General features: G+C 43.2%; 1 protein-coding gene across 2 annotated transcripts in view; it reads left to right on the forward strand.

The window, feature by feature from the left end:
* rbm6 (RNA binding motif protein 6) overlaps window positions 1–22,130 on the forward strand; it is a 49,082-nt gene extending 26,952 nt beyond the window's left edge. Inside the window, exons 13-23 of one of the 2 annotated variants that reach the window (XM_062049328.1) lie at window positions 1,018–1,058; window positions 1,146–1,257; window positions 1,405–1,502; window positions 1,565–1,909; window positions 1,983–2,132; window positions 12,658–12,720; window positions 21,077–21,304; window positions 21,376–21,468; window positions 21,537–21,634; window positions 21,771–21,825; window positions 21,897–22,130. In XM_062049328.1, the coding sequence (XP_061905312.1) occupies window positions 1,018–1,058; window positions 1,146–1,257; window positions 1,405–1,502; window positions 1,565–1,909; window positions 1,983–2,132; window positions 12,658–12,720; window positions 21,077–21,304; window positions 21,376–21,468; window positions 21,537–21,634; window positions 21,771–21,825; window positions 21,897–21,992 (1,379 nt within the window). In that variant the 3' untranslated portion in view covers window positions 21,993–22,130. The remainder of the gene's footprint in view (window positions 1–1,017; window positions 1,059–1,145; window positions 1,258–1,404; window positions 1,503–1,564; window positions 1,910–1,982; window positions 2,133–12,657; window positions 12,721–21,076; window positions 21,305–21,375; window positions 21,469–21,536; window positions 21,635–21,770; window positions 21,826–21,896) is intronic. The other variant, XM_062049329.1, reaches the window with a different exon arrangement.
* The last annotated feature ends 1,709 nt before the right edge of the window (window positions 22,131–23,839 follow it).

A 23,839-nucleotide genomic window follows, 5' to 3' on the forward strand; every position in this document is an offset into this window, starting at 1 on the left:
AGGTCTTAAATTACAAGTACTTGGGTTTTACTCTCGACCAGGAGCTTTTACTTAAAGCCCATATTAACAACTTGGTCTCTAAGCTTAGGGTAAAGCTTGGTTTCCTTTTTTAGAAATAAAAACTGCTTCTCTCTTAAGGTCAGAAAGAAATTGGTGACAGCGACTATCTTGCCGGTAAATGATTATGGAGACATGCTTTATTTTAGTGCGTCATTTAAATGCCTCCAGTCCTTGGACACAGTTTTTCATTCAGCACTAAGACTTGTTACTGGCTGTCGTCGTCTCACTCACAACTGCCAACTGTATATGAAATCAAACTTTTCTTCATTGAGTGCACACAGATACACACATTGACTAACTATCATTTATAAGGTTCTTTTAGGTTTAATGCCTCCATACTTGTGTACTTTGTTACAAAGAAAAAACAGTTATTGCACATTACGTTCTAACAATTCGTATGTTTTAACTGTTCCTCGTGTACGGACTGAATTTGGCAAAAGAGCTTTTAGCAATGTTGCCCCTCTGGCATGGAATACATTACAAACGAAACTGAAACTCTCTGGACTACTTCCATTTGGAGCCTTCCGTTCTATCCTAAGGGACAGACAGCATGACACGTATGCACAGTGCCTGTGTTTTTAAAAGGTGTAAAGCTTAATTGTTTACCGGTAATTGTTTTACAGTTCCCTTTTATGCATTTTAAAATGTATGTCTTAACGTATTACTTTTCTGAAACTGCTCTTTGACATGTGCTGCTGACCTCTTGGCCAGGTCACACTTGTGAAAGAGATCTTGATCTCAATGGATTTCTTATCTGGTTAAATAAAGAATGTATTAATGATACTATTTAGAGTCGCCGGGGAGAAAAATAATTTAGAAGCACTGTCCTAACTGATCTTTTCTGCAGTATGGTTAGAGGATGAGGTGTACTTTCATAATTAGTTCCCCATATCTCTGCACAGTAACTTTACACATTTATGTAAACTTATCTTCTAATTTACTTGTTTTTGCCACCAGCTGCCTGCAGTTATCCACCTTTGTCTGCAGATCCCAGTCAGGTAGGGTATTCAACAAAGATGCATGTTAAGATTATTTTTATGTTCAAACTAGACACTTCCCTCTACATTTCTGGTAACTCCTTATAGGGAGCAGCCTACGACACAAGCAAAACTCTGGATCCGTCCTGCCACGCGACTAAAGATCATGTGCCAGCTGATTCCACTGCCAGCCTAGACCCATTAAAAAGCTTTACATATGGTAAGAACATCCCTAGAACTTTAGCATCTGTCAGTTACTACTTCATCACACACTATATTATTCACTTTAGCTTTGCATCTTAAGTCAAGACCTTGTCCATGTTTGTATTGCTGCGAAGTTTACTCACAGAGACCTAATATCTGTCAGATCCTGACACTCCAGATATGTCAAACTACCTTTATGACGCCACATCTGGCTTCTTCTATGACCCCGAGACCACCCTGTACTTCGATCCTGGCTCCAGAGTGAGTATACAAGACCACACAGTGTTGTCTAATATGGCTACTAACAACAACTGTTTTTACAGTACTTCTATAACGCTCAAAACCAAGAGTATCTCTACTGGGATGCTGTGACTAAAATGTATGTCCCGGTGCCTGGAGGGACCCCCACAGAGATCCAATCTGTAACCATGACTGCCGAAGACCAGGCCATTCTCTCCAACCCTGCCGCAGATGCTCCCCTTGACATGAAGAAACCGTCAGCCGATCCAATTCTTACCACTGCTCCTCCACAACCACCCGTCTCAGCCGGCAGCTTTAAGCAAGAGGCTGGCCAGACTTCATCTCCTGACAAGAAAGAAGAGGACGACTTGACTAGAAAAGACAAAGACAACAAGGATGAGAGGCCAAAAAGTCTTGCTGCTGTTAAGGTTGCACTTTGTTTATACACCACCAAAGAGAAAAATGCCTGTAGAAAATGTCAAGGAACATCTTATTTTGCAGATCATGAAAGATATGGAGCGCTGGGCAAAAATCCAAAACCGCCAAAAGGAAGGCGTCCGTTCTCAGTCTCCTTTGCTAAAAAGTGGAATGGACGACGATAGGAGACAGTCCAAGTCAGCGGATGCCGGTTTTGCAATTTTTGAGAGGAAGGTTAGTGCTCACAAATTTCCCCAGGCTTCATATCGCATTAAAATCTGAAAGGACATAGTAAACTCATTCCATGTGTCTCAGGGAGGAACCTTATTTTTCCCATGACAAAAGATACATTGTGAATAACAAAGCTTGTTTAAAATCACGGTAACGGGTGCGACCATTTGTTGGCGTCACCGCCAAAATTCATTTGTCAATAATAGGTACATCATCGCTCGGAAACAAACATGCACGTGTCAGGAAGAGACATATGGCAGTGGCCACTGCAAAAACACTACAAGTGTAATCTAAACATGTGAAGCGGACCTTCCTTTGGCTGTACATTTTGTTATGCAGGAACATTTAAAGCGACTCTCCTTGGTAAAATAGTTAATCTGTTAGCTAGCTAGCTAACAACACAGAAACAGAGTTGTGCAACAAATAGATTTAACTATTATTTTTGTCAAAGTCCCCTAGCTAAACTTTGTCCATATAGCCTTGTGCTATGTGCTGTTCAATCGGCCACCAAATCAGTATTGGCTGATTTTCTTGAAAAAGTATGTGATCGGCATTGCCGATTAATGTTTTTCTAATGACGATCAGAGCTGCATTAAAAAAACGCTACTTTTACTTGTATTTATCTCACTGCATTTTGCATGTTGGTGTTCTTGTGCGCATGCAACATTTAGATGAAAATAATACTTAATTCTTTCTTCTCTTGTTTCCTCAATCCAAATCATAATATCGCCTTCTCTTTCCGTGTGGGTTTAGCAGCTAATGCAATTTTGTAGTAGCCAACCTTGACAGAACAGTCCCGTGTAAAATGTTGTGGACGAATAAAGGCAGAAGTATTTATTTTATAGACATCAGAGCAAGCAAGGGGGCTTTAAATGAAAAGGAACAACACTGTAAATTTGAGGCAGCAGTCTCAGCTGCGTCGGCTCAGCAGTAAGTAAATGGATGACCACTTATATGCATTTGTCTATCTGTGACATTAAATTGTCCACTGTTAAAAAAAACAACACTCCAATACATAGCATTAAAGAGGCACCCCAAAACTGTGTGTCATGAACCTTATGATTACAGGCTTTAGCATTTTTAACACAATCAGCTAACATTGTAACACATACTTGCCAACCCTCCCGGTTTTACCGGGAGACTCCCGGTATTCAGCGCCTCTCCCGATAACCTCCCGGCAGAAATTTTCTCCCGACAAACTCCCGGTATTCAGCCGGAGCTGGAGGCCACGCCCCCTCCAGCTCAATGCAGACCTGAGTGGGGAGAGCCTGTTCTCACGTCCGCTTTCCCACAATATAAACAGCTTGCCTGCCCAATGACGTCATAACATCTACGGCTTTTAGAGAGTAGAGTGCACAACTGCGCACACAACAAGGAGACGAAGCAGAAATGATAAATGATAAATGGGTTATACTTGAATAGCGCTTTTCTACCTTCAAGGTACTCAAAGCGCTTTGACAGACGGTCGTGACTAGGATGGTAGAAGGTGGGGATTGAACCCCAGTAACCAGCAACCCTTCGATTGCTGGCACGGCCACTCTACCAACTTCGCCACGCCGCCCCAGAAGAACGAGGAAGTTACAGACATGGCGACGCCGTCGACGAGCATGAAGAAATACGCTTGCAAGTTCCAAAACGAATGGAAACAAGAATTTCAGTTCATCCAGGACAGTTCGAAGGGGAAGGGGTATGTTGCCTGTACATTTTGTAGAACAGACTTCTCCATTGAACACGGTGGCCGAAATGATATACTCATTCATGAACGGAGAGCGAAGCACATGGCGGCGGCAGCGCAGCACCGTTTACAGCCCAGTATTATGGGCCACCTCGCAAAATGTATTATATATATATAATAAAATAAATAAATATATATATATATATATATATATATATATATAGCTAGAATTCACTGAAAGTCAAGTATTTTATGCATTTTATTTATATATATATATATATATATATATATATATATATATATATATGAAATACTTGAGTTGGTGAATTCTAGCTGTAAATATACTCCCCTCTTAACCACGCCCCCAACCACGCCTCCCATCACTAATTATTATTACTCACTGCAGACTTCATGAGAGCCATTAAACATAATAAAACATCACATACAGTCATAGTTTGTCTGCTTTCGCACTTATAATAACAATATCACTAAAACTTGGTTAATAGTCAAGTCACAAAATGTAAATGGAGTATTGTTGGCGCTTTTTGAATGGTTATTTATTGGACATTTTTTTGATATTGAGAATCTATTAAAAAAAATCCAACCGTCCTCATGTTTTTCCGAATGATTGTGAACGATAGGAAAGATTCCAAAAAAGTGTAGTTTCCCTTTAAAACCCTACTGTGTGCATTTTACTAAACACATCATCATTAACATCATCACAAAATGCTATTTTCTTTTTAAAGAAGCTTGAGATTTGCTGCTATTTTCCCGATCCCTTGTTTACTTAAAAAAATATTCTTCCTTTTTATCTGCACTTTGCTTACCCTTGCTTTTAATGCAACAATTTAACAAGAAGAAGAATATAAGTGTGGAAGTCGCTTCCTATCCGTTCCACTATTATACACGGCACAGGAGCCAAGCTTGCAGTTTTTAACAATGTTTTAATGTCCATAGAATTTCTCACAGATTTCTCTCCAGCAGGATGTGACTTTTCAGCCAACTCCGTATCCTATCCCCCTGCTGCTCTCGGCCGCTTACTGTTAAAGACAACAGATGATTAGATTAACACGTACTACCTGTGAAATCGAATCACCTGCCAGCTGTGTCTCGCCGTCAGCACATGCCCCGCCCCTATCCAATGGCGCTCATCCTCAGCACCATAGACAGTGGCGGTGACCTTTGGTCCTGCAAGCGCGCTGGCCACACCTCCCTCCACATACCTCCACCGCCAGACTTAGGCCGGGACACCGTCCGGCCGCGCCTACTCCCCCACTCCCCCGCATGAGAGTGGGAGAGGAAGTCCGCCACGGCCATCTGCGCCCCTGGCCTATGGATCACTCTGAAATTGTAGGGTTGTAAAGTGATATACCAACGGGTGATCGGCGCGTTGGCATCTTTCATGCGGTGGAGCCACTGGAGGAGTTTGTGGTCCGAGCAGAGGCTGAACGGGCGTCCCAGCAGGTAGTACCGGAGGGCAAGGACCGCCCACCAGATGGCGAGGCACTCCCTCTCCACCGTGCTATATCTGGTCTCCGTTTCTGATAGTTTCCTGCTGATGTACAGGACCGGGTGGTCGGTGCCCCACCTCTGCTGGGATAAAACAGCTCCCAGCCCTCTGCCCGACGCATCTGCCTGCAAACAAAATGGGATAGAAAAATCAGGCCCGCTGGCACTGCTCCGTCCACTGGACCAGATCTGGAGCACCTTTTCGGGTGAGGTCAGTTAGTGGGCTGGTCAGGTCCACAAACCGGGGGACGAATCTCCGGTAGTAGCCCACCAGCCCCAAAAACTGCCTCACCTCCTTTTTCGTCTCCGGGGTTGGGCAGGCCGCAACTGCCGCAGTTTTGTCTATCTGAGGCCGCACCTGACCGTCCCCCTAGTGCAGACCTGGGCATCGTACGGCCCGCGGGCCGCATCCGGCCCTTTGCGCATCCCTGTCCGGCCCGCTTGAGGCCAATCATAAATTACAAAATAAATTTAAAAAAGTATCTATGTCGAGTGTGCAATACAACGGTGCTGCTTTTGTTTTGAAAAGCGTTATTTGTATTACTTCCGTGTGGACGTATGCGCGTGTGCGATTGTGAGTGAATTGAACGGCGCAATTACAAATTACAAAATAAAGTTTAAAAAACATCTATGTCGTGCGCGCAATACAACTGTGCTGCTTTTATTTTGAAATGTGTTATTTATGCCGTATGTCCGGGGGGAACCTGTGAGTGAAGGTGCATAGAGACAAGTGATGAGACGCTAAAAAAAGAAAAGTTGATGAGGAATGGCGTGTTTCCAACAAGACATGGACTGCCAAGTATTTCTTTACATAAATTAATGGTAAAGCCGTGTGCTTAATGTGTGGTACACAGGTTGCTGTGTTTGAATATCATTTTAATCGCCACTACACGAAGAAACACGAGGGAAAATACCGGAATGTGTCTGATGAAGCGCGCGCAAGGGAGGCTGATGCGTTGATGGTAAAACTGCAAACCCAACAAGGACTTTGTGCCATATTTCACACCCCCAGAGATGCAGCCGTCAGGACAAGTTTCGTCATTTCTCACAAAAGCGCCAGAAAAAATAAGGCGTTTTCTGACGGAGAGTTTATTAAGGAGTGCTTATTGGACTTTGTTGCGCTGATAATGCCCGGAGACATGGACTGTTTTTCGCTAACTTTGGATGAGAGCTCTGATGCAGTCAATTAAAGAGACAACCACAGGTAATGACTTGTTCACAGAGGTAAATGCGTGTTGGGACAAGCTGGCAGGTGTGACAATCCAATCCACTTTATTTATATAGCACATTTAAACAACAAAGTACTGCACAACAATATTAAAAACAATATTCAAATATTATCCTTAGCTCCACCAATGACTGAATAAAAAGAAAAAACAATTACATATAAAACCAATATAAAAAACAATATAAAATAAATATGATTAAAAACTATTTTTAACAACAGATGGTTGTCCAAATCTGATGGGGAAAAATGTTGGATAATGCAGGATAAAGTGACCATCAAAAGCAATCTGCTTTTGTATAAAGTTAAGTTAGGTTAAATTAAATTATTATTATTATTATCATCATTATTATTTATCTTACGGTATATCAAAAATAATATTGAGCAAAATTTAATTGAAATATTGTCGTGTGGCCCTCCAGCAGTGCTCGGGTTGCTTATGCGGCCCCCGGTGAAAATTAATTGCCCACCCCTGCCCTAGTGGTACCCCAGATACTGTACCTCCCTCCGGCCAACCGCGCACTTCGCCGGGTTGGCGGTGAGCCCCGCCCGCCTCAGGGACTCGAGTACCGCCCCCACTCTCTGCATATGCTCCGCCCAGTTGTCCCCCTGGATGATGACATCATCCAGATAGGCGGCAGCATATGCCGCGTAGGGGCGCAGTACCCGGTCCATAAGTCTCTGAAATGTGGCCGGCGCACTGAACAAGCCGAACAGAAGGGTCACAAATTGGTATAAACCTTCCGGAGTGGAGAAGGTCGTTTTTTTCCTCAGACTCTGGAGACAAGGGAATCTGCCAGTAGCCCTTAGTCAAATCCAGTGTCATAAAAAAACGAGCAGTGCCCAACCGGTCCAGGAGCTCGTCGACCCGGGGCATTGGGTAGGCGTCAAAACGTGACACATCATTTACCTTGCGGTAGTCCACACAGAACCGCACAGACCCATCTTTCTTCCCTACCAGAACTATAGGGCGGCACCATGCACTGTGTGACTCTTCTATCACTCCCAATTCTAGCATGTTTTTTTAATTCCTCCCGAACTACTTTGCGCCTGTGTTCGGGTAGCCTATAGGGCCGAGACCTCACCGTCACGCCTGGGCTGGTCTCTATGTGATGCTGGGTGAGGTTCGTGCGGCCTGGCAGGGGGGAGAACACGTCAGAAAAATGCTGCTGCAACGTGGTCACATCTGCTCTCTGTGACGGCGTGAGATGATTATCACAGCGGAGTGGGGAGGGCCGAGGGGAGGGGGGAATCTCCGGCCCCAGCTCCTCGCTCTCCGCTATCGCCGTTACCATGGAGACAGGCTCCGCCTCCCTCCACCCTTTTAGGAGATTAAAGTGGTATATTTGTGTTGCCCCGCCCTGGTCAGACCGCCTGACCTCATAATCCACATCACCTACTCGTCGTGTGACCACAAAGGGTCCTTGCCACTTGGCGAGTAATTTGGAGCTGGACGTCGGGAGTAATACAAGTACTTTCTCTCCCGGTGAAAATTGTCTGAATTGCGTCCCACTGTTATACAGGCGCTGCTGACGTTCTTGGGCTTGGAGCAAATTCTCACGTGACAGGTGCCCCAGTGTGTGTTATTTTGCTCTCAAGTCCATGACGTATTGAATTTCATTTTTACTAGGGCTTGGACCTTCCTCCCAGCTTTCTTTAACTAGGTCAAGCACCCCTCGCGGCTTCCTGCCGAACAAAAGTTCAAATGGGGAAAACCCCGTGGAGGGCTGAGGAACATCCCGCACTGCAAATAACAGGGGATCCAACCATTTATGCCAATTTGGTTTGTCCTCGTGTACAAACTTCCGGATCATGGATTTCAAGGTTCTATTCAGCCGCTCTACCAGGCCATCAGTCTGCGGGAGGTAAACGCTGGTCCAAATGGATTTGATCCCCAATAATCCGTACAGCTCCTTTAACGTGCGTGACATAAAAGACGTGCCTGGTCAGTCAGAATCTCTTTCGGGATTCGGACTCAGGAGATAACGTGAAACAGCGCCTGTGCGACACTCTTTTCAGAGATGGAGCGCAGCGGTCCTGCTTCGGGATAGCGCATTGCATAATCCACCAGGACTAGCGCAAAGCGATATCCCTGGGTGCTCGGATGAAATGGTCCGACGAGATCCATGCCAATTCGCTCAAATGGGACCTCTATGAGTGGCCATAGGCGCCCTAGGGGTGGCCGCTGGGTTGACTAGTTGACAGTCCCGGCAAGACGTGCACCAGCGGCGCACGTCTGCCCAGATGCCTGGACAATAGAAACGGACCATTACCCGGTTGAGTGTTTTATCGTATCCCATGTGACCGGCCATCGGGTTGAAATGTGCCGCCTGGAAAATCATTTCCCGACGGCTTTTTGGCACCAACAATTGGGTGACTTCCTCTCCTGTCTGAGTGTCACGACTCACTCTGTATAATCTGTCCCTAATTAATGCAAAGTGAGGGAAATCCCTGGCAAACCAGCGGCCCATCAATTGATATCACTTGATCCCAGGTCGCGCGAAGAGTGTCATCTCGAGACTGCTCGAGTGGAAAATCATTCATGGGGCGCCATTGGGGAACTGAGGAGACCTCTTGCGAAGTCCCCGCCGACTCCCCTTCCCCCTCCCCCCCGACAGCGTTGGTTAATCTTGCGTCGCCGCTGAGAACAGCACGGCTATCCCCTTTCCCTACCGGTCATGAACGCACCCCTGTGCACTGCTTTACCAACCCATTAAACCCCAGCCAATTGGTTCCCAAGATTAAGGGGTGCGTTAAGTGCAAATTTACAGCCACCTTCACATTATGTTTTTCCCCCTTGAAAAAAATTTCCCCCGGCACCATAGGGTACTCGTGAACATCCCCATGCAGACATTTAACCCGCACCCGTGTAACCTTTCTCAGCGCCCCTGGTCGAACCAGGTTCTGGTGGATCATGGACTGCTCTACCATCGCCCGGTGTGTACTCCCATGTATCCTTACCGGTACATAGTACGTCTCCCCTGGCCCGGGGAAGGGGGCCGAAGGGTCGACAACCCGGATCACCTGTCCCACCTCCATGGTTGGACATTCCCGCTGCAGGTGTCCGAGCCACCCACACCTCCAGCACGCCTGCCTAGGCATTCGAGGCGCCATTTGCGGGGGAAACACAGCGTCAGCAGCGGCCAGGCCCTGAGGGGGAGAAAAAACAGCAGGGTTGTTTCGCAGGCCTTGGCCAGGGCTGGGCTCCCTCGGCCGGCGGAACTGGACGCTCCGCTGCTTCTGTGGCCTTCTCCTCCTTCCTCCTCTCCCAATGGACAGCCAGGTGGTCCTCCGCCAAGGCCACTGCCGCTGCCAAGTCTTGAGGACGGTGGTAGCGGACCCACGCGGGCGTGCCTCCAAGAATTGTTCCAATATAATTTGTTCCATCACATCAACGACTTGTCCGGGTTGCAGCCATCGTGTCGCCGCGTCTCTTAATTGTTGGCCCAGGGCATAAGGCTGCTCCTCCTGGCCGAGCCGCATTGCCCGGAACCGGTGTTTGTGGTCCTCTTTGGACCCTTCCGTCCGGTCCAGTACCGCCCTCCTCATGTCCCGGTAACTCACCCGGGACGCTAGTGGCAGGCTGAGTGCTGCTCGCTGCGCCTCTCCTGCTGTGGCCTCAAACATATTCATAAAGTTCTGTGGATCTTCTGTCTCCGCCAATCGGTGCATACCCACGGCCGAAAATGTTTGCTTCGCTGCCGCGGGTGTCCCCGCTCCGGCCCTCTCAGTCAGCGCCCGCAGAATCTGGCTCTGCTGTGCGATTTACCCCTGCCGGTGGTTCGCTGTGAACACCTCTGCCAAGAGCTGCCCCAGTGCCTCTATTGGGCTCGGTGTAGACATTATTTTAATTGGGCGCCAGATGTGGAAGTCGCTTCCTATCCGTTCCACTATTATACACGGCACAGGGCCAAGCTTGCAGTTTTTAATAATGTTTGAATGTCCATAGAATTTCTCACAGATTTCTCTCCAGCAGGACGTGACTTTTCAGCCACCTCCGTATCCTATCCCCCTCCTGCTCTCGGCCGCTTACCGTTAAGGACAACAGATGATTAGATTAACACATACCACCTGTGAAATCTAATCACCTGCCAGCTGTGTCTCGCCGTCAGCACATGCCCTGCTCCTATCCGATGGTGCTCGTCCTCAGCACCATAGACGGAGGCGGTGACTTTTGCTCCTGCAAGCGCGCTGGCCACACCTTCCTCCACAATAAGAAATGTATATTATTATTATTATTATTATTATTATTATTATTATTATTATTATTATATATTATTAAGTGGGAACTGATTGAATGTCCCACTCAAATCTCACTACCTATCTAGACTAACTACAATAAAAACCTCTCAGCACTCACGGTGATACAATGCAAGCATCAAACGTGGTGATACAATAGAAGCATCGAACGTGGTGATACAATAGAAGCTTTGAATGTGGTGATACAATAGAAGCATCGAACATGGTGATACAATAGAAGCATTGAATGCGGTGATACAATACAAGCATCACTCAATACTCACAATGATGCAAGGAACACATGCGGTATCACAACTAGTAGGGTGATACAAGCACCGGTGGTGGTGGTATGCTCCATTCCGTGGTACTCCTCGATGTACATTACTAGAGGGTGTGGTGCTACACGATATTGGGTTCACAAAAATGACACAAGACGAGTTTTTCACAATAATTGTAAGCATGGCCGCCGTGTAGGGTTGGTACAGGATTGCTGGCAGCGCCCCTGCTTTTAAGAAAACTATTTAGGTGTATCTGTACAAGGGAAAATTTTTCAAATTTAAATTTGATGTAAGCCCTCAGCGCTTATTGTGAGATTCCAAACCCTCACAAACGGCCAGGCGGATATGCTTTTGACTATTAAGAAAAACCCAACTTCTGACTGTGTCCCGCGAGACAGCTTTTCTTTACATGAAAAATATTGTCACATTCTAATCTTGTTACACCCCTATTAGTGACGTGCAATAATTGTACAAAAACAATTATCAGCCAAAGAGTCATGGAAATTAAATTAAACTTGTTTTCCTTTGCTAAAATAAAATTTGTTTAAGGTGTTAATGGTCTTTTTTATTTTACTCTCCTCATAAGCCACAAGCCAATTTAACTGAGTGCAAGTCACATGTTTGAGCTAAACTGAAATGTAAAGTGGAGGTATCAGAAACCATGGTACTGTTTGAAAACTATTTACTTGGAGTAGGATGCACAATAAATATCACACAGTTAATTACTGTGCCGATATTTGGAATTGTGACATCACACGGAAAACTCCAATGACATTAAAAGTAGCCCAAAGAAAAAATTATCCAAAGAGGTGAGATTACCCGTACTGTGCAGCAGGTAGATTAGGGTGAGTGAATCAAGCGCTCCTTTTCTCTTACTTGCCATGCTTTAAAGGGGAACTCTGCACTTTTTTGGAATTTTGCCTATTGTTCACAATCCTTATGAAAGACATGATGACGAATAGATTTTTTTAATGCATTCTAAATATAAAATTAACGTTAATAAAAGCTTGCTTACAGTGAAGCCAATGGGAGGTCCTCTATTTCGCCCAAATAATCTGATAATTAACCATTCAAAAAGCACCAACAAAACTCCTTTTACATTTTGTGACTTCAATATTGACCAAGTATTAGTGATATTGTTATTATAAGCGCTAATGCAGCAAACCTATTGAGAGCGGCGATGTGCACACTGACTACTGTGTGTGTCTATGTTTACATCATCGAGTGATCTGCTGTTTCCTCGCTTCCTTTCTCCATTTAAGTTTATTGTAGATCATAAATCATGCCTCTCTCCTGAAAAGTAGATGGCTTAAGATATACTCCGACAAGTTGGGACACTTTGACAGCCATTTAGGACCTTCAACTGGCGAGAAAGACACGAAAAGCGCCCCCAAAAACGCCTCTTGTTCAAGAAGCTGCCCCAAATCCAGTCGCAAAGAAAGATGTGCACAAACTACACTTATATCTGAAGTTTAACAAATACTAGATGTAAATAAGTTCTTGAGAAGCAGGAAAGTGTCTGTATTGGCTTGATAAAAAATATCATGCATGCCTAATATCTATAGACATTATTATAAAAAGTGCTTTGTTTTCCATCCACAGAATGCAGCTGGTGAAGATCTCTTTAAGAAACCTCTCACCCCACTGAAAAAAGAAAAGTCAAAGGTAAGCACTTCAATTTCCACAATTTCAATTTAATCTTTTACTCAATCTAGTTTTTAATTTGCTACACACACGCTGAGCAGCATGAACATACTAATTTCAAATTTTTTATCATTATATATTGTTATATTGTGATTATAATGTAGTTGTACTACAACAAGAGCTGTACTTAGTATGTTTTTATTAGTTTGCTTGCATTTTGACTTTTAGGTTATAGATGATTTAATAGTGACGGTGTTGTCAAACAAACGACTATAGACGAAAATAAGCTGTTAGCTAAATCTGGTCCACCCAGTATGAATATTTTATTGTCCATAAACCAATAAAACAATGAGTCTTCTCGAAAATGGGGCCTGGAGACCATCGCAGCCGACAGTTAATTATTTCAACGCCATGTTCTAAAAATTTAATATTACTAAAAATCAATACAAACCATAAAATGTGTAATAAAAGAGCAAACCGGTTACCGTATTTTTCGGACTATAAGTCGCTCAGAGTATACGTCGCACCGGCCGAAAATGCACAATAAAGACGGAAAAAAACATACAGGTAAAAGCCAGTAACTTAGAATATTTTGAAAAACTTGATGTATTTCAGTAATTGCATTCAAAAGGTGTAACTTGTACATTATATTTATTCATTGCACACAGACTGATGCATTCAAATGTTTGTTTCATTTAATTTTGATGATTTGAAGTGGCAAGAAATGAAAATCCAAAATTCCGTGTGTCACAAAATTAGAATATTGTGTAAGGGTTAAATTTTGAAGACACCTGGTGCCACAAACTAATCAGCTGATTAACTCAAAACACCTGCAAAGGGCTTTAAATAGTCTCTCAGTCCAGTTCTGAAGCCTACACAAACATGGGGAAGACTTCAGATTTGACAGCGGTCCAAAAGGCAACCATCGACACATTGCACAAGGAGGGAAAGACACAAAAGGTTATTGCTGAAGAGGCTGGCTGTTCTCAGAGCTCTGTGTCCAAACACATTAATGGAGAGGCAAAGGGAAGGAAAAACTGTGGTCAGAAAAAGTGTACAAGCGATAGGGATCACCGCGCCCTGGTCAAGATTGTGAAAAAAAAACATTCAAAAATGTGGGGGAGATTCAGAAGGAGTGGACAGCTGCTGGAGTCAGTGCTTCAAGATCCACCACCAAGAGACGCTTGAAAGACATGGGTTTCAACTGCCGCATACCTCGTGTCAAGCCACTGTTGACCAAGAAACAGCGCGAAAAGCGTCTCACCTGGGCTAAGGAAAAAAAGAGCTGGACTGCTGCTGAGTGGTCCAAAGTCATGTTTTCTGACGAAAGCAAATTTTGCATTTCCTTTGGAAATCGAGGTCCCAGAGTCTGGAGGAAGACAGGAGAGGCACAGGATCCACGTTGCCTGAAGTCTAGTGTAAAGTTTCCACCATCAGTGATGGTTTGGGGTGCCATGTCATCTGCTGGTGTCGGTCCACTCTGTTTCCTGAGATCCAGGGTCAACGCAGCCGTCTACCAGCAAGTTTTAGAGCACTTCATGCTTCCTGCTGCTGACCTGCTCTATGGAGATGGAGATTTCATGTTCCAACAGGACTTGGCGCCTGCACACAGCGCAAAATCTACCCGTGCCTGGTTTACGGACCATGGTATTTCTGTTCTAAATTGGCCCGCCAACTCCCCTGACCTTAGCCCCATAGAAAATCTGTGGGGTATTGTGAAAAGGAAGATGCAGAATGCCAGACCCAAAAACGCAGAAGAGTTGAAGGCCACTATCAGAGCAACCTGGGCTCTCATAACACCTGAGCAGTGCCAGAAACTCATCGACTCCATGCCACGCCGCATTAACGCAGTAATTGAGGCAAAAGGAGCTCCAACCAAGTATTGAGTATTGTACATGCTCATATTTTTCATTTTCATACTTTTCAGTTGGCCAACATTTCTAAAAATCCCTTTTTTGTATTAGCCTTAAGTAATATTCTAATTTTGTGACACACGGAATTTTGGATTTTCATTTGTTGCCACTTCAAATCATCAAAATTAAATGAAATAAACATTTGAATGCATCAGTCTGTGTGCAATGAATAAATATAATGTACAAGTTACACCTTTTGAATGCAATTACTGAAATAAATCAAGTTTTTCAAAATATTCTAATTTACTGGCTTTTACCTGTATATACGTCGCACTGGAGTATAAGTCGCATTTTTGGGGGAAATTTATTTGATAAAATCCAACACCAAGAATAGACATTTGAAAGGCAATTTAAATTAAATAAAGAATAGTGAACAACAGGCTGAATAAGTGTACGCCATATGACGCACAAATAACCAACTGAGAACGTGCCTGGTATGTTAACGTAACATATTATGGTAAGAGTCATTCAAATAACTATAACATATAGAACATGCTATACGTCTACCAAACAATCTGTCACTCCTGATCGCTAAATCCGATGAAATCTTCTTCCTCGTTGTCGCTCCTGGTATGCGCTGCTCCCTTTCTTTCTGCTGCTCGATCGCCGTTTTCTGCTGCATATTTCACTGCGTCCGGCTTGTAATCTGCAGTATATGATTTCCTTTCCGGTGCCATTTTTGTTCAGCCCTTCTCAGTTTTTATAAGTTACCGCCAATGTTGATGTGATCCATTTTAATAGCTCCGGCAGTAGCGTATAGCATATAGCAGTTAGCATTCCATGACCCACAATGCACTTTTGCCATGACCCTCCCCCGCCGAATTCTTATTGGTTGGCGTGTGAGTGACGATTGCTGACATGTGTGTGACGATTGCGGACATTTTCTTCGTCGCTCACGCGAATGAGATAAATAATAATATTTGATATTTTGCGGTAATGTGTTAATAATTTCACACATAAGTCGCTCTGGAGTATACGTCGCACCCACGGCCAAACTATGAAAAAAACATCGACTTATAGTCTGAAAAATACGGTAAATATAACAAAAAACAATTGAAGTGTTGACGCTGATAACACACAGGTGTTTAAAAAAAAAAATCTAACTTGGTTACAAGATTTCAGTAAAAGTTTTTATTTTTTATTTTTACCACATTTTAAAATACCCCAATAATGATAACCGTGATAAGAAATGTTCATACCCTGACATCCATACATTCAACAATACCATGATGATAATCGTGATCATTTTCGTCACAATAACTGTTATGCCTTGGCGAGAATGAGGACTCAGGTGCAGATGGGGGATGATTGACACAGGCTTTATTTTAACAGTTTCTTAGAGCTCTCTTAGACAGAGTGATTAAACAAATGGCTACAAACTCTATACTTGATACACTAGAGTAAAAAAGGAAGCATAGCACGGCGTAAAATAATAAACGGAAAATCACTCCAGAGGGAGGAAAAAGGCAATAGCAAAATTCTACACTGATCTAATAACAAAAAAACAACAATATATGATTAGCTACACAAAAGGAAAATCACTCATGAAGAGGAGACAAGAAGCTATAAACAGAAAGTACGCTATAAAGAGCTAAGAAAACTACAAATTAAAGCGCTCCAAGAGGAGGGAAAAAGGGAAGGCAAAGCACTATGAAATTAGCTAAAAAAAACTGACCAAAAAACTTTTGCAAATCAAAATCCCTTTTCTTCAGAGGGTACAAAGAAATCAAGGAATAAGGCGAGGCAATACTTAACAACTTGGACAAGACTGTGGAAGACGACTGGAGGTACACGACGAGACGATATACTCTGGCAACAAGACAGGGGAAGACGAGGGCTATATACACCCATGAGGGAGGGTGACACAGGTGGGCACAATCAGGCAATCAGGAAAGACATCAGACCGGTGACACAGGAGGAAGGGCAAGTGGCCTGAAATGAGAAGAAGATTAGACTTTCAACTTAAAACAGGAAGTTCGCCAGACAACCCCAAAACAGGACTTCCCTCACCGTGGTGTGACAGTAACAGTGACAGGGCGTCTGGCTTGACGTTGCGGGACCCCGGCCTGTAGGACAGCGAAAAGGAAAAGCGCCCACCTGGCCTGGTGAGAGTTGAGTCTCTTAGCCTTCTTTATGTATGCAAGATTCTTGTGATCTGTCCAGACGATAAATGGGTGTGCTGCCCCCTCGAGCCAATGCCTCCATTCCTCTAAGGCGAGCTTCACCGCCAGCAACTCCCGATTGCTGACATCATAGTTTCTTTCTGCTCTGGACAGCTGTCGTGACAGAAAGGCACAGGGATGCATCTTCCCGTCCTGTTGAGAGCGTTGAGACAGGACCGCTTCAACTCCTTCTTTATAAGCGTCCACCTCCACGACGAACTGGCGCCGCGGATCCGGAATGGTGAGGATGGGCGCTGAGGTGAAGCGGTGCTTGAGCGTCTGGAAGGTCCTCTCTGCCTCTAGAGACCAGTGGAACCGCACCTGGGGGGAGTTAAGAGCGTGGAGAGGAGCAGCTATTGTGCTGAAGCTTCAGACACACCACCTGGGATCCCTTGGTCGGACACGAAATGACAAGATGGCCGCCCTCTCCACAGTAAAGACATCTCCCCTCTATCAGCCGATTGTGTCGCTCCCCTGGGGTCAGTCGGGCTCTCCCCAGCTGCATGGGCTCCTCCTCCAGTTCAGTGCGGAGGTGACGACGTAGCTCCGGGGGTGAACGCTGAGTGGTCGCCCAGCTAGGTACGAAAGGACGGGTGGTTCTTCCTGCCGCAGCCGGTCATCCACCTCGCTGTCGTTTGAGCTGGGCTACTCGGTTGTCCGTCCTGATGGCGAGTGCGATGAGGGCATCTAGGTTGTCTGGTAGCTCCAGGGGAACGAGGAGGTCCTGAATGGAAGCTCTGAGTCCCTTCAGAAAGACGTCATCGAGAGCCGTGTCGTCCCACCCGCTTTCTGCTGCTAGCGTGCGGAAGCGGATGGCGTAGTCGCACACAGAGCCGCTGCCCTGCTTTAAACTGCTTAGCTCTTGTGCCTTTTCTCTGCTGGAGGACATCGGGTCAAAAGTGACACAGGTGGGCACAATGAGGCAATCCGGAAAGACATCAGAGGCATCAGGAGGAAGGGCAAGTGGCCTGAAACGAGAGGAAGATTAGACTTTCAACATAAAACAGGAAGTTTGCCAGACAACCCCAAAATAGGACTTCCTTCACCGCGGTGTGACAATAACCGTGATATGGAATTTTCATATTGTTACATACTTATCTGTGAGGAACAGCGAGAGCTGCAGAGACCCTCTACTGCCCCAAAATCTTACTTGCGTCACAACAGCTTCAAGAGTGCCACTGCAGGGCTGTACGGTGCGACAAATTTACTTGCAAATGTGCCTAAAAATAGACCGTGCGACTTGAAAAAGAAAAACTGCCGCACACAGCGAATAGGGATTTCAACCTTTTCATCGCATTTTGCTCCTAAAATAAATCCATCGAAATTTGATCAAACTACAGTAAAATGTTCACCTATCTATATAGCATGTTTGAAGTAAACTCAAACCTTAACCAAATCGACAAGTGATTGATGGGGAGTGTCACTGATCACTCAGAGCTGTCCCTCCCTCCTGCGCCATGCACAGAGAGGAGCAGGGCTGTTCCTCCTAGCTCACACACTCAGTCTTCCAACTCGGAAGAAGCAAGGTCTTATTTATCTAATTTTCTATTATGTTGTAGGGCTGCAAGACTTTGAGACACTTGTGATTTAGGGCTATATAAATAAACATTGATTGATTGATTGAAGAAGTAACGATTAGTCGACTAGTCGGATAATAAAGCGTACACATACTCACTGGCTTTAATTTAGCCTTCAGCTTTTGAATTCAGCTTGAGATATTTTTAGGTATGTGCTTACTATCAAAAAAGATGACTAATTCGTTGAAGAATATGTATTTATACTGTAACTATGCTGCTTTTTAGGCTGTAATAAACATTTTAATAACTATTAAAATGTTGTCCATTTAAAAGGAAGGACAGGAAAAGTGGCAAGTACAAGTATATTTTTATGTAAAAAAAAAAGACAGTTAAAATAGCAATAACAAATGATAAAACAACTAAATTAACTTGCTGAAAAAGAAACAAGCATAGTGTGATGATGTTTTTAAAAAAACTGCACAGTGATATGTTAACATTTTTAGCGCTCCAATAGACTCAATGCATATAATTGTATCATTGATCATTTCTTAACATTTCAACTAATAGATTGTATATTGAATCTTATGATACCAGCGCATTGGTGCCTAATGTTTTGTGCACAAGCTATTAACGTTGGTTATTGTGCCTTCATTGCATTGCAAATTGATGCTGCTTTAAGAAGTACTTGAATTGTTTTAGACAAAGTTTAGCTGGCAGACTGGCTAAAATGATTGTTCACACAATTTCACAAGAATAGGAGGAAATATTCACATGTTTTCTGTACATGTACATGTTGATGCAAGTGGCGTTGCTGACTCGCAGTCGTCCAGAAAAACACGAGTGATGACGTCACTTTAATGTCAACATTGTTGACAAATCGTTGCACCCCTAATGTGACGATCGATGTAGATGTTCACCAAGCAGGACCTCCGTTTTTGGGCTGAAGGTGACAGGGCTAACAACATGGTGGAAAATCTGGGTGCTATCTTCCCCACCACAATCAAGTTGACCAACCGGATGCACTTTATCTTAAACATCTGCCTTATCAATAACACATCTCCACATTGGTTAGACTTTGACGTGAGAAATATCAAAAGTTGAGACATACCATCAGAGTCGTCAGAGCTTTAAATGCTAAAAAGACTGCTATCAGCTATCAGCAGCTGTTTGGGTAATGCATTTTATCTTTGACAACAATAACACAGCTTAGATCAATGATGTGAAATGACAACGCAGACACACAATGATAACACGACTGATGGTCGTAGCTGTGACTGTCAAGTTGACCCCAATTTTTACAGGACAGCTTAAGCCCGTGGTTTCAGCACATGGAAGCCCAGTTCTTACTTCAGTGTTTCCCATAAACTGCAAGATACCTGTGGCGGTGGGGGCGTGGCTATGGGCGTGGTCACCATGACATCATCGAGTAATTTGCATAATTTACTACAATGATTTGATTTTCTCTAAAAAGGCTCAAAAAATGTATACTTACTAATTAATAATAACAGTTTTGTTTTAAACGTCCATCCATCCATCCATCCATCCATTTTACAATATAATTACAACACTTTAAGTATGCAGCTGAGCCGCATCAGAGTGGTCAAAGAGCCGCATGCGGCTCCGGAGCCGCGGGTTGCCGACCCCTGAATTAGTGCATACTAAATAATTTAACTTTAGCCTACTACTACAACCATATTATATACCAGCAACATAAAGTGAAACAGAGGCAGCGGTGTCCTGCCACAGTCAGTAACAAATAAACAGAAAACTGTAGTGGTGGTAGATAGACACAGAGCTTCATCAAACATCTGAATCAATGAACAAAGAGCTCCAAAAATCTTGAACTTTAGACTGCCATCAGTTTTACTCCCTACACTTAACCATGTGTTTCCTACTGCCTGCCGACTTTGCACCCTTTGTTATATACACATGTTGTGTTTCTAATATAAATACATTTAATAAAGTCAAATACAAATAAGGCAACAAGAGAAGTATCCTAGACTTCTCTTTTGTAAAATAAATCTGAACAGCCGATATGGGCATCTACATCAACTACCGGTATATAATTTGCCTGAGAAGCTGGAGAGGACAAAAAAAAAAAAAAATTTTATTTTATTTTTAATTTTTATTTGTGGCGGACGTAATTCTTTCGTGGTGGGCCGCAACAAATAAATGAATGTGTGGGAAACACTGTACTTAGAGGAATCACCCAGGATATATTGAAGTGTTTCCACATAGTGCTTTTATTGTAGTGGCCGAGTGACAACCATAACAATGATGCATGGAGGATGCTACTAGTGAGTAGTGTAATCTACAGTAGAACACACTCATGGCTACTATGTTTGGGTAAAAGGCGTGCAAAGGTGACTGTATAATTATTTTATGTTTAGAGGGCTCGAATCATGATAAAACATGTATTTAACATGCTCCCAACTATAAAATCCATCAATTCCAAAAGGGACAAGCGGTAGAAAATGGGTGGATGGATGGAATAATAAACCCACATTGTGTAAATTAATTTCCCACGGTCATGTGAGGTACCAATTAACAAAGAGGAACCTCTGTATATTGGACGTAAGGAGTGTAAAAGTTACTTTTTTGGTGTTATTTCATGTCTACAAGGCTTTTATCATGTTGAACATATTTAAAAGGTTGTATTCCTTTTTTTACACTCTATGAAAATGTATAATTAATAATTTGCAGAAATTATTTGACCGCCGTCATATTTGGAACCAATTAACACCGATAAAGGAGGGTTTACTCTGTCTTTTTATTTCCTCTTCAGCTGCCAATCGGCTCCTTGGGAATGCTGGCGTCAGACTACGCTGCAGGAAGTGACGAAGAAGTGGAGGAGGACAAGGAGGACGTGGCAAAGAGCGACCAGGTCAAACCGTGTGAGGACAAGGAGGACAAGCTGACCGACTGGAAGAAGATGGCGTGTTTGCTGTGCAGGAGACAATTTCCTAACAAGGACGCTCTGATCCGCCATCAGCAGCTCTCCGACCTCCACAAAGTACAACAAGTCAAAAGCAATATTCAACTATTTACCTGGGGAATATTCCTTCATGTTTGTTTGTCTCGCAGCAAAACTTGGAGATCCACCAGAAGATCAAGAAGTCCAAGAAGGAGCTAGAGGCCCTGGAGAACCAGGAAAAAGAAGTACGTCCAATGAAAAAAGTATGAATTCCTATTATTATGGATGTGAGCATGAAGACGCTTTCTGAAGTCAAATGTTTTCCCCGCAGCTGAGCACCAGAGAAACTGTCAGGTCACCTGACCAGAAGAAGAGGAAAAATTACCAACAGCAGTCTCAGCATCAAAACACCTGGGCTGCAGGATCGAGGTAGGATAAACACAACCTTCATGTTGTGCAATCTGTCATCCCTTTGTCTCTTGCTTATTTATTCTCCCCTCTGTAGAAATATAAAGTGCATTATAAATCAAACTAATCATTATTTTCTCCACCACTTTGTCGTCAGAGAGACCAGTAAAGTCAGTGAGCGACCAGGTTTAGGCTCAGAACCTCCTCCACCTGTGAGTTTCTTACTTCACATTGTTTACGTTACATCAGCAGATATTCCTATTGAATTATTTGCCGTCCACAGCGCCGTCAGAAGAAAGAACACGCCGCTTGGGACCACGCCACCTACAAGCAAGCAGTTCGCAAAGCCATGTTTGCACGCTTCAAGGAACTGGAGTGAAGTTTGTTGCAATGGACAATACTTGTTTTATGTACTGTAAAAACCTAACACTCGCTGGACTTTTTTTATTTGACTTCCTCATTTTTGGTGTGCATTTTGTACAATTGGCACATTTTTACATAAAACACATCAACTGAACTTGTTGTGATTGTGTTGGAGAATCGAACTTCCAACAAGCGAGGAAAAAAAAAGTCCTGAAGATGTTTCAGGTGAAGTTAAGTTCTTCTCTTCTTCTAAGCTCTCGTGCACTTGGTTGCGCATGTTGACTAGAATTGTTTTCCAGCCTGGTCTGTCCTGGGTGAGATGCCGGCCTTGTTCCAGTGAAGTTAAGTTGCAAAGCATTCATAATGTGTCCAACTGGCAGTACACTCGTTTGTCCACAAGGAGCAGCACCATCCTATCATTTAAACTAATAGAACTTGGTGTAATTTTGCAGCAATTCAGGAAAAGCCAACCACCGAACGTTAAACTGTATTACTCATGTACAACTCGTGCAATATTTATTACATAATACAGTTACATGCAAGTACAATTTAGGAGCACAGGTAATACTGAGAAGCAACTCACAAACATGACAATTACTGTGACAATGTAAGAAACATGTTTCCACAAAAACAATGTTACCATTTCTAGGTGTGTGGACACTTGATTAGGCACCCCTAATGGTTAAAATATTGTTTGCTGTGATTGTTGTTCTGCATTGCAGCTCACTGACGCCATGATGAGCATCCAGGTGTACATAATAATATTGTATCATTTTATTACTGAATGTACAGTGAAGCAGTATGTAAAAAAAAAGTACTTTCTATGTAAATGTAAACATTTGTCACTACTCTAACTCTTGAATATTGCTTTAAAACTACACAAACACCAGACATTTAAAAGAAAATATGGGAGACAAACAAAATATTTGTACAAATGTATTTTGTTTAGGGCTGTCAAATGATTATTCTTTTTTAAATCAGATTATTAAACGTTTTGGAATTTGGATAAATCATGTTTAATTACAGGTAATTACTTGCATAAATACAATTTGCTAAAGACCCAGACATTGTATGCAATGCAATTTTATCATCAGAACGTAATCCAGGAACGTTTGTTACCGTTTTAATTGAATTCATGTCATTAAATTGCACAAAACTATGTAGGAGTGAAATTTGCCAGGGAGCACACATTCTGAGTCTCCTCACTCATTTTTGTACCGACGTATGCATTGATATGATCACTGACTGTAAGGTAAAAGGCTTGTGCGGTCAGAATAGATTGCATTGTCAATCTAAGAGTGTTAATCATTAATGCCAGAAGTTTTGTGATGAATCTCATGAGTTAACTCATTAATTTTGACAGTCCTAATTATGATTCTTTAAAATTAAATCAACATTTTTTTAAATCCTTGTGACTGCAGAAAGCACAGTCATGTCCAAAAATGTTGGCACCCCTGCATTTCTGTCAGATACTGCACCACTTCTCCCAGACAATTGTTGAAATTACAAATGCTTTGGTATTCACATGTTTGTTTCTTTTGTTTGCATTGGAACAACGCACAAAAAAGCCAAATCTGATATTATTTTACACAGATCTCCAAAAATGGACTGGACAGAACGATTGGCACCCTCAACTTAATAATTGGTAGCAAACCCTTTGGAGAAGATAACTGAAATCAGTCGCTTCCTGTAACCATCAATGAGTTTCTTACACCTTGCTGCTGGAATTTTGGACCACTCTTCTTTTGCAAACGGCTTAAAGGCCTACTGAAATTATTTTTTTTTAATTTAAACGGGGATAGCAGATCTATTCTATGTGTCATACTTGATCATTTCGCGATATTGCCATATTTTTGCTGAAAG

This window comes from Entelurus aequoreus, linkage group LG01 (assembly GCF_033978785.1).
Source record: "Entelurus aequoreus isolate RoL-2023_Sb linkage group LG01, RoL_Eaeq_v1.1, whole genome shotgun sequence".
In the NCBI taxonomy this organism is placed as follows: Eukaryota; Metazoa; Chordata; class Actinopteri; order Syngnathiformes; family Syngnathidae; genus Entelurus; species Entelurus aequoreus.